The sequence below is a fragment of the Eptatretus burgeri genome, chromosome 2 (assembly GCF_056783735.1).
Source record: "Eptatretus burgeri isolate ZD-2024b chromosome 2, Ebu_testis_v1, whole genome shotgun sequence".
Lineage (NCBI taxonomy): Eukaryota > Metazoa > Chordata > Myxini > Myxiniformes > Myxinidae > Eptatretus > Eptatretus burgeri.
Genome location: NC_140962.1, coordinates 55,186,184 through 55,198,394, shown reverse-complemented (window position 1 = coordinate 55,198,394; position 12,211 = coordinate 55,186,184). Strand labels below are relative to the sequence as shown.

At 41.9% G+C, this 12,211-nt stretch overlaps 1 protein-coding gene across 2 annotated transcripts in view; it reads right to left on the bottom strand.

Moving 5' to 3' along the window:
* LOC147032082 (nidogen-2-like) overlaps positions 1–12,211 on the bottom strand; it is a 269,860-nt gene that overhangs the window by 55,758 nt on the left and 201,891 nt on the right. For both annotated transcript variants that reach the window (XM_085869381.1, XM_085869380.1), the window contains one exon: positions 249–377. In XM_085869381.1, coding sequence (XP_085725507.1) covers positions 249–377 — 129 coding nt within the window. The remainder of the gene's footprint in view (positions 1–248; positions 378–12,211) is intronic.

Here is a 12,211-nt window from a genome sequence, read left to right as displayed (position 1 = left end):
AACGTTATTCCATTGGAAAAATAACTATTAGCAATGTGGTAAAAATGAGCACTCAAAAGTAGCCTGTTCTGTGACCTTCAAGGTGAGAGGTGGTGAATCAAAACATCAATAAACCAACCCAGGGCAATAAGGTAATACTGTGACGCAACAGAAATTAGAATGTTTTAACATCTTATTTTTAATAACACATTATTCATTCAAAGGAAATGTTCATGAAGATCATAAAAGTACAAGAAAATGAGACTAACCCTCAGGAGCAGGTTGACACTGCTGCCCATCAATTGAAAAGCCATACGGACAGTGGCAAGTATAGGCGCCAGGCTGATTAATGCAGGTTGCTCCCGTGGGGCAGGTCACAATGCCACACTCATCGACATCTGTGCACCAGTTACAGAGAGATTTGTGCATGGGGTCCACAGTTAAGGAGAGTCCATGGCTTATGGCACACACACACACACACACACACACACACACACACACACACACACACACACACACACACACACACACACACACACACACACACACACCAGACCATTGCTCAGCATGTGCAAAAGCAGGGGCCTGCTGACATTACTCAAAGTTTGAGGCATGTGAATGAAGCAACACATTGATGGATGCTGTTATGCAGATAGCATTAAGAAATATTATTTCTTTTGTTTTCTCACATTTGGTCTTTTTCAATTTTTGCAACTTTATTTTCAGTTAAATTTTTGACTTTCATAATTAATTATTTAAAGGTGTATTAAAAAAAAAAGTGTAATCGAGAAAAATAAGCTTGAAAGGTTTCTTTTGCAATTATAATTGTTATAAAAAAACAGAAGCTTTTGTTTTGCTATATGAGTGGCAAAAACTGTATATTGCAAGCATGTGGACAAGGTGAGCAAAAACAATGGCATTCAATCCCCAACACCACCCCCACACATGTACAACACCCAATGGAAACTCCACCAATTATGCAACCCATAAGTCACCATGTCTAACCCGGATGCGAACCAAACCAAGTACGAGCCCCGGAAACACAAAAACAAGAATGAACACACATGCTTACTCTACCATACGTTCAATACCAGGTCACGAGTAAAATATAAATAGAGTAGAGCAGACCATCAATTATGCAATTGACGTTTGTTGCTTAAAGGTCCCCTGACATGCAAAAGTACTGAAATTTCATTTATATATGTCCTAGAGGAATTTTTCATCGTGATTTCAGATCTGAGAATGTTTTTTTTCACAATACTCATTCTGTAAAATGTAAAATTAAAAAAACAAACCTTTGGGAACGCCCCTAAAAATTATCCTGAAAGGGGCGTTACCGACATGACGTCAACTACAGGATGACAAAGGCTGCACGTAAATTACTCGGGTGGGTGGTCTACGTGATTCTATTGGCTTGCTGTGTGTTTCCACATTTGATTGGTCGACTCAATCGCTTCGTTCATTTCTGCTTTAAAAAAAATCGAACATTTGATTTTGAATAATGGATGGCATGGACTTTCATTTGTCTGGTAATGACAGTGAGTGTGAGAGAAATGAAGGATTTTGGTCTGAATCTCATGGAGAATCGTCGGATAACGTAGTCGGAGGTGAAGTTCAGGCAGCTGGAAATGAAATACGGCCTTACCAGTTCGAGCCCGAAGCAAGACAAGCAGAGGGAAATGGCGATGAAATTCCCAGAGTTCATGATGATCGGGAGGACATCGAAGGAAGACTCGGAAATAACAACTGGTTCGACTAAATCCTATTTGTAATTCAATAATGTAAATTCGACTTGCATACTGCTCGATATCAGAAATATTTTAGTGAGGTGATGTGAACAGTGCAGCGCACATGTTGCTACGCGGCGAATTAATCAAAAACAAGACCGGCGCATGTCATCGGCCGTATCTCTCCGTGCATAAAACGAAGCAATGTCGCTGTCCGTATACGATGAAAACTTGTGTGAAGAACACACATTGTGACACAATTGTCTCGAGTAGTCCGATAAATCTGACGTTCTGTTGCATTTTTATTTATTTTATTCCTACTGTCGTCATGTAGCACCAGTAGAAAACAATGAAAAAAATAATAATAAATAAAAACTACAGCACGTCAGAATTATCGGCCTAGTCGGACAGACGACGGATTTATCGGACTAGTCTAGACCAGTGTTTCTCAACCGGGGTTCCCCGGAACTCTAGGGTTCCGCAAGGGGTCGCTAGGGGTTCCGCGAGAAACAGTAATAAATAGGCTAATGTATTTTTGAGTAGTTTTTGTTTGATTTAATATTCGTAATTTTACTATACACGTACGGCATATTGTTGGAAACTCCTTGGTTATTATAATAGAGGCTTCAACCTCGTATATTATTTACAATTATAACAACCATAGGGAATGTATTTAACGATGTCTATATGGCGCCAGTGTGAAACCGCCCTCACTGGTTAGTGGACGTCCTGTACGTGGCGGATTCGTGTATCGAGTGACTGACTCAAGTACGGGACGCATGCACGGTGTCCATCTATCTTCTCTGTGCTTCCTAGCGCGAAGTCTCTCTCTCTCTTTCCCAAGGTTAGTTCTTCTGTTTACCTTTATTGCTTCAGCGTTATTTGTTTAAGTTTTGTTTATCAAGTTACATGAGGTGTTTTTTTTTTTATTATTTTAAAAAGTTTTTTTTGCGTGAATTAAAATCTCGGTGTGAGGTCTCATAAACGAGCAGTACGTTTTTTTTTCATTGCCAATAAATTTGACAAATAGGGGGTCATTTTTTCCTTAAACCAGGTATCCGAAAAAAAAAATTATATTTACCACGTGAACTACGATAAAAATATAAAAGAGCTAGATATTAATAATGGAATATAATAATTATTTATGTAGGGATTCCCTGAGACATGAATACTATTTCAAGGGTTCCACAAGGGTTAAAAGGTTGAGAAACGCTGGTCTAGACTCCAGCGATCTCGAGTCAATCCACTCTGTGGGAGTTACTGTATGTGACGTCATGCTGCGATTCGCTGAAGTCCATATTTTTAAGGGGCGGGGCATAGCAAGTTGTGAATAGCTCCAGAAATGATCGAAATATTGCTCTAATTATCCCATTTTTGATTAAAAAAAAACATGGGTAATTTCTTCACTAGGAAGGTCAAGTTAATATATAAATAACAATAAAGTTTTGCATGTCAGGGGACCTTTAAGGTTGAGCAAAATAAAGACATTCCTCAATTGACCTCTTGCATCAGCACCTGACTAGAAAGAAATTGTTGCCTGGGGAATAAAAGTGCTGAGGCTTGTGGTATATTTGCTGAGTAAGTTCACTGTGAAGCAGGTGAAATGTCACCTGAGATCCGATTTGCTCTTTCTTGTTTTTCACCAGTTTAGCAGAGTAGATCGAGTTATTTTTTGGTTGTATGCTCGTTTTTCCTTTCAAATTGTATAATCCTAACCACCTCATAAGTTATATTAAATGTATGTATGTGTACATATATATATATATATATATATATATATATATATATATATATATATATATATATACATATATATACATATATATATACATATATATATATATATATATATATATATATATATATATATATATATATATATATATATATATATATACATATATCTTCTTCTTCTTTCGGCTGCTCCCGTTAGGGGTTACCACAGCGGATCATCCGTATGATCCGCATAGTGATTTGGCACATGTTTTACACCGGATGCCCTTCCTGACGCAACCCTGGTCGCCTCTTACGACACAGGGATATGGTACACCTATTTTAACCGGGGTATACACCGGACCAGTATACTGGTACTCATTTTGCCGACCTCGGAAGGATGACAGGCTGAGTCAACCCCTTGGTGTATTAATTCAGTGGCCCAACGGGGCTTGAACTCAGGATCTCTTGGATCCCAAGCTGCCCTAACCACTGCGCCAACACCATATATATATATATATATATATATATATATATATATATATATATATATATATATATATATATATATATATATATATATATATATATATATATATATATATATATATATACACGGACTCATTCACTTGCTGAATCACTGATATAAATGTTCAGTACTTTCTAGGTGTGGTCGAAAGTAAAGTTGAAATTTTGCAGACTGATGCAAATCAGACCAAATATCGCAGGAAAAATCAAAACACTGTCAGATAATGTCCAGAAATAAAACTATTCAAAAATAAAAGTCAACTGGTGCAGCCTCGGTCTGCTCACTGTGGTTCCTGTGACCCAAGAAAATGGAGCTTACACTTGAACTGGTTACTAGGCAACGCAAACATTCACCTCTTCTGCCTATTATTTTATAACTTTTGCCAAATTTACTTTCAGCATTGCTGTTGCTGCAAACCTTCAAATAAATATCTCATTCTAATCGTTATCTATTGATTTACTTAATCTAATATATAAAACTATTTCAAACTACTGCCTCACTCACTCACTGATATAAATGTTTAGTACTTTCTCAGTGGGGTAGAAAGCTGAAATTTTGCTTGCTGATGCAATTCAAAGCCAATATCCCAGGAAGAATCACAAAACCATCAGAAAGTTTCCATCAACGAAAACATTCGTGAATAAAAGTTGGCAGGTGCAGCTTTGCTTTGCTCATAGCAGGTCACGTGATCCAAGACATGGAGCTTCCCTCGAACTGGTTGCGAGGCAACACAAGCAGGCACCTCTTTTGTGTCTTAGTTTTCAACTTTTGCCATATTTACATTAAAATTCCGACAACCGTAAACTTTTAAATAAAGACCACATTCCAATCACTAATTCCTGATTTACTAGAGTTTTTTGCGGCTTGCAGAATGTAAGCTCAGTACACTTTATCAAATACAGTATATAAAGCTCTCTCACAATCCACTTTGTCAACTAAATGAAGCTGTTTCACAATCCACATCATAAAATATATAAAGCTTATTACCCCAGGCACATTAAGTGAAAAGCGGGATGAAGCAATTGGGTCATGTCTGTTCGTTTGTCTGTCTGTCTGTCATCAGTTTATAATTTTCAGTTTATGAACGAGGAACCACTTATTTAAATGGAATGTTATATTTTGAACACTAATCAGAAGAAAAGTTTGCCGTTGAACAGTACTTTGGCTCTAAATTTGTCCCACCCACACATGTGCAGAGAGGAGTGAGATAATATTTCCACTCTGTCTGCCCGCCTAGCAGTCAAACATAATTGGAAATAATTCCAAACAGGAAACTTACTGTTTCAAGGATGTTATAAAGGACACAAACAACAGGCACAAAGAACTAATATAACGTGTTAGATAGGGTGATGTATTAAACACTTGGTGAAACTGTGGTAAAACCTGGAATTCATATATTTATATGCCCTTAAACCTCTTTAAACATTTATCTGAATTGAATGATATACTTGAACACTGAAGAACACAAATCGCCATCATAATACTTCCAAGAACCATGCTAAATATCGATATATAGCATGAAAGGGCATGGCATGCAAAAAGGTCGAGGTGAAGATGATGTTGATTGAAGCTGCGTTCTGTGGACATCGATTAATGCTTTTCAGTAACCTGACCACTTCACGGTTTTTAGATCCTCGTGGAGGATCTCTAAGTCTCACTCACGTTGTTGTTCTTGTGGACTTTTTTGTTTCACAGCCTACAGTTTTCATCGAAACTTCCTGAAACTTGGCGTATATATGTAAAAATAAACTGTGCAGACAGTAACCATCTCTGATTTTGAAAATTCCTCCGAGAAAAAAAGTTATGATGTCAAAATATCTCCGCTAATGGAAATCGCCTTAAAAATTATCTCCGAAACGAGGTGAGCTTTTTGAATTCTGTTTGGGGAATCGAACAGAGCATTAGCAGAGATGTATTACCGCACATATTATACATCACTATGATGTCATATCAATTTTTATGACGTCATTCCTATTTTTTGACATTTTTTGTTTCACAACCCAGAGTTTTCATCTGATCTTCGTGAAACTTACCATGTATATGCAGAAAGCTCACGCGCAGGCAGTAACCATCTCTGATATTGGAAATTCTTCCTAGAAAAAAAGTTAACGTCATAATATCGCCACTAATGGAAATCGCCGATACCATTATCTCCGAAACTAGGCAAGCTGTTTGAATTTTGTTTGCGGGAATCAGGCCGAGCATTAGCGGAGATAATTTATCGCAAACCTGATACATCACAATGACGTCATATTCGTTTTTATGACGTCATCATTAAGAGGATGAGGATCTTTGCTCATTCGAGCTTGTTCCACTCATGGCTGCCATCTTTATGCGCAAGCGATTGTTTTGATAATATCAGGAAATAAGCTCATCGAGTGGTTCCCGGTATCCGTTCGTAGGTCCATTCATTAACATTTAATGAAAACATCTTCTCCCAAACTTCCCAACCAATATGGACCAAATTTAGTACTATGCATCAGGACAGCAAAGTCTCATGGGATTGTGCACCCCATCCAGATGCATCCCTATAATGTGGTTGAAATGGGAGTTTTGCCCCAAATATTGGTATTTCATTCAAAAATATTCTTCGAAGAAACCGCCAAACAGATCCAGACCAAACTCCTCAAGAGGCATCGGGACCTTTCCCTAACCTTAAGCTGTGCTCCTCATGGCCATATCTCTCTCAGAAATGTGCCCAAGGTCCCCCTCCCCGAATCCCTCATTTTCACTGAAACATCTTCTCCGCAACTTCCTGAACGATAGGGACCAAATATGAAACAATGCATCCAGCTAATAAAATCTCATGGGGTTGTGATCCTCATCCAAATCTGCCCATTTGGGGAGAATTAAAGGGGTGTTTTGCTCCAAATATTGGTATTTCATTCAAAAATCTTCTCTTCAGAATCGGACAACCAGTTCCACACCAAACTAGCCATGCAGCATCATGACCATGCTCTAACCAGAAGTGTGCTCCCTATGGCCGTATCTCCCCTGGAAAGGAGGCCATGGCCTCCCTCCCCGAATCCGTCGTATTCATTAAAACATTTTTCTCACAAACTACATGACTGATGAGGATGGAATTTGGTAAGATTTTTTTTTGTACACCTTGTTGAGGTTCGTATGAGAGCTAACACACAACGCAAAGCAGGGGGGTAATAAGACAAGAGGGGTGGGAGTGGGATGGGCAAAACAGTAGGTAAGAGACATTAGAAGATCTGTGGAAGAGAGAGGGGTGGGGGGTGGGGAACATGGGGTATACAAGATGGATATTACAGGGACTATTAGGAAGAAAAGCAGGGAATTTGAAGTGGGTTTGGGGTGGATTAACGAGGGGTAGAAAAGATCGAGGATTTGAATGGGGGATCATAAGAGGTGGTGGTGAACAGCTGCTTTGAAGGCCTGGAGGGAAGAATGGGATTGGACAGAGTGAGGGAGTATATTCCAAAGGTGGGGAAAAAGAGGAATGAAAGAATGAAGGTGAGCAGTGATTCGTGATTTTGGTAGTTTTACCAGAAGGGGGTTGTTGGCGGACCTTGAGCACCCTGCGGAAATATGGTGGGAACAAACAGCAGACAGAGCGGGGGGGGGGAGACCGGAGAGGAGACGGTAGAAGACAGAAAGACTACCGACCTGCCTGCGGTGAGAGAGTGATCGGCCCAAAGACTCAGCCTCATCGCAGGAGATGCCAATGATCCAAAATGCCTTGGTTTCCACAGCGTGAAGCTGAGAAAAGTGAGAAGCAGGAGCACCAGCCCAGAGGGGAGAGCAGTACTCCATTAGGCTGTGGACAAAAGCTTTGTATGTGGTCAGGAGCTCAGGTGGGCCAAGGAAGGACTTTGCAAGACGGAGGATTCCCAGACGGTGACTGGCTTTGGAGGCCAGGTTGGAAATGTCACTTTCCCAGGGAAGATCATGGCAGATAGTGAGATCTAGAAGCTTTAAAGAAAGAACTTCTTCCAGAGGATTGTTGAGAATGTAGATGGGGGGTTTGTCCAAACGGTCCTTTCGGAAAGACAGAGTGAGTGTGAGAGTTGTCTTGATTGAAAAACATGTTCCACGTGTTGGACCAGTTTGTGATTTTACCCAGATCTGCAGTGAGCGAAGAAGCTGCTGCTTGCCAGTCTGAGGGATGACAGATGGTACGGCAGAGGGTGGAGTCATCAGCAAAGAGAGAAAGAGGATTTTCCAGAGTCGGAGAGATCATTGATGAAAACCAGAAAAAGAACAGGGCCCAGAACGCTGCCTTGAGGAACTGCAGCCTGGACAGGAAGGGGGGAATGAAAGAACTTCATTTAGGGCCACACGGTGACCATGACAGGAGAGGAAGTCTGTGAGCCATGAGTCAAGATGGCCTTGGATACCATGTGAAGAGAGTTTGGCGAGCAGGGCAGGGTGCTCGACCCTGGCAAAAGCACGCGATATGTCTAGGGACATGGTTCTGATTTCATGTCCGGGATTGGGGACCTCCATCCATTGTTGGGAGAGCAGAAGCAGCACATACAGTATCGAGTGACCTCGTCTGAAACCAAATTGATGATTGGAAATGAAGCCATTGGAGAAGAGGAAGGATTTGATGTCTAAAGCGATGATGGATTCCATATCCTTGCTGATGATTGGGAGAAGGATGATTGGTCTGTAGTTGCAGGGATTTGTTTTTGCACCTTTTTCTGCAGGGCAGTAATTTTTCCTGATTTCCAAGTAGATGGCAGATGAGCTTGAGCAAATGAGGGTAAATATAACAGAGGGTGAGCAAGAGCATAGGAACAGGTTTTTAGGACACGTGGGCTGATGCCGTCTGGACCGGTTGCAGAATCTGAGTCGAGGTTTGACAGCAAGCTCTCCACTTTGTCAGACGAAAAGGACACAGAATCCAGGGACAGTTGGGTACGACTGGATAAGGTGGGTACAGAAAGCGATGGGTTTCGGACACAGGATTTTGATGCAAACACAAAGTTTAGGCATTCAGCCTTTTCACATGCGGTATCAGCAGTGCGCCATTTGAGATAAGGGAGGGGATGGAGGAGGAACATACACAGAAACAGTTTTAATTAAACGCCACCAGGATTTGGAGGAGGGAGAGAGGTTTGAGAGTTCAAACCTGAGCTTCGAAACATGTTGTTTTCTGGCTCTCCTGAGGGTAGATAAACACTTGTTCCGAGCATAATGGAAGGAACTGAGATTACCCTCAGTTGGGTTTGCTATCCACAAGGAAAAGGCAATTTTTTTCAGGACAACTGCCTCGCCACAAGCTTCAGTGAACCAAGGGCAGGAGGAAGGGTAGGATTACTGAAGACGAGAGGGGATAAATCTGTGAGAGAGAGAGAGAGAGAGAGAGAGAGAGAGAGAGAGAGAGAGAGAGAGAGAGAGAGAGAGAGAGAGAGAGAGAGAGAGAGAGAGAGAGAGAGAGAGAGAGAGAGAGAGAGAGAGAGAGAGATAGAGGGAGTTCGCAGAGAGAATATGTTATGCTTCATGAACAACACACACCACACACACACACACACACACACACACACACACACACACTGGAGGGTGTGCTGCACTCTTTTGGGAGGGGGTAGAGCAAGCATGGGACAAAAAGAGAGAGACAGAGACAGAGACAGAGACAGAGACAGAGACAGAGACAGAGACAGAGACAGAGACAGAGACAGAGACAGAGACAGAGAGAGAGAGAGAGAGAGAGAGAGAGAGAGAGAGAGAGAGAGAGAGAGAGAGAGAGAGAGAGAGAGAGAGAGAGAAAGTTTCTTTGAAAGAATTCCCAGGATGAGTTGATGTTGGAGAAAGTCGTGATGGGAGACCAGTCTAGCAGTTTAATGGCTGCTTGGAGACCCTGCCAGTCGGCTTGAGTGAAATGAGAGACTCGACGGTACTGAGGTGGTTCTCTGATAACAGCCAGAGAGATGTCCACTTTGACAAGCACATGGTCAGAAGAACCGATTGGAGCGGAGGAAGAACGGCAGATATTTTCAGGGAAATTTGTCAAAATCAGATCCAGAGGAGATAGAGTACCATTGGTTGAGATCCGGGTCGGGAATTAACCAATTGAGTCAGTCCCAATGAGTTGCAGAAAGCTATAAATCAAACAATACATCAAAACAGCAAGTTCTCAAGGGGTTTTGCTCCCCATCCAGATACACCATCTATAAAAGGCTGAAAAGGGTGTTTTTGCCTCAAATTAAGATAATTTATTTCAAAATATTCTCGGAAACCGACGGCAAGATGCAGACCAAATTTATGAAACATAAGGACCACACCGTTAACTTAAGTTGTGCTCCTTATGACCGTACCACTTCAGGAATGTGGGGGGGGGGTCATGGCCCCTTCCCTATAATCCCTCATTTTCACCCCGCCTGTTGGGAAAAAATCGTCAGTTCCCCACGGGGCTATTGTTTTTTTTTTTGAGCACACATTGAAGCAGGTGTTTGAGGTAAAGGTATACCATGAATACAAGGCTTGCTCTGCTTTTCAATTAGTGCAAAAGAATTAGTCTTGAGCCAAATGTTTTTGCATGTCATAATAATAATTTACAAGCAAATACCATCTGTCGCTTAGCTAATGGGTTTGATAAAGGAAGGGGGGTGGGGGGAGAGTAAAAGAGGAAGGAAGAGAGAGCGGTGAAAGAGAAAGAGAGGAGGGACAGTGAAAAGGTGGATAGGAAAATAGAGAGGAGGGAGGGGGAGCGAGGAGGTGTGGGGGAAGGGAAGACAGTGGAAGGTTAGAGGAAGGGAAGGCAGACATGCAGTGGAGCATTAATTACGATTCATACTGTCTCATCAAAATGATTCTTCATGGACTAACAGGGAAGATGGAAACAAAATATTGTCTGAAATCCATTTTCTACCACTCATACTATAAATGCAGCCTGGAGACAAACATCGCCTGGACACATTCAGAGACAAAACCCACCAGATGCATCCAGACCCAAGCTGTCTGGACAGATGTGGATACAAAGCTCCCATCCGGGCACATCCAGAGACAAACTCCCATCCGGATATCGATACCGCCCGGATGTATAAGGAGCCAAGCTGTCCTGAGACAAACACTGCCTGGATACATTCTGAGACAAACATCGCCCAAACACGTCAAGACACAAACAACGCTCAGACATGTCCGGAGACAAACACTGCCTGGACGTGTCCAGAGAGAAACACCACCAAGAAATGTCCAGAGACAAACATCGCCTGGACACATCTGGAGACAAATATTGCCTGGACACGTCCGGAGACAAACACCACCCAAGCACGTCCAGAAACAAACACCACCCAGACACATCCAGAGACAAACACGCCCGGACACGTCCAGAGACAAACTGCCGCTCAGACATAAATACCGCCCGGACATGTCCGGTGACAATCTCCCATCAGGACACAGCCGGAGACAAACAACATCCAGACATAACCACTGTCTGAATATGTCCAGAGAGAGAAAGAGAGAGAAGAGTAGAGAAGAGAAGAGAAGAGGAGAGGAGAGGATAGGAGAGGAGAGGAGAGAGTTGTCGGAGGAGGGTGTGCTGCACTCTTTTGGGAGGGGGTAGAGCAAGCATGGGACAAAAAGAGACAGAGACAGAGACAGAGACAGAGACAGAGACAGAGACAGAGAGAGAGAGAGAGAGACAGAGAGACAGAGAGACAGAGATAAGGGAGTTCGCAGAGAGAATATGTTATGCTTCATGAACAACACACACCACACACACACACACACACACACACACACACACACACACACACACACACACACACACACACACACACACACACACACACACACTTCTTCGGACAGATTTACCTTCATCCTACCAAATGGGGTCTTTTAGGACCCCTGACAGAAATTTTTATGTGCCTTTTCTGTATCAGTTACACAATCCACCCTGGGTTTTATAAGGTTGTCTCCCTATGTTGGCAGGTATTAAATGTTTTTGTTGTTTTCTTACGACATAATGCTGAGAGTTACAAGTGAAATTTAATCTGGGCCCTTTTAGGACTCCAAAAGTTTTGATTCATTGAATATGCATCTATATTCACTTTACACTTGATTTTGTGTTTCTAACTAGGTTTGAATACTCTATTTGTAATGAATGATGGCTAATACAGAGCAGCACAAGTACTCCAACTGATTTTATAAGATCAAGACGACTCGGATGAAAGTCCTGATGCTGACATTTCTGGTTCTGAGGAAGACCATGTATCAGAGCCCTCTCATCACAGTGACACTGAAGCTGCTCCTCTACATCCTCACCCAATAGCACAAGCTGTTTTGAAGGAAG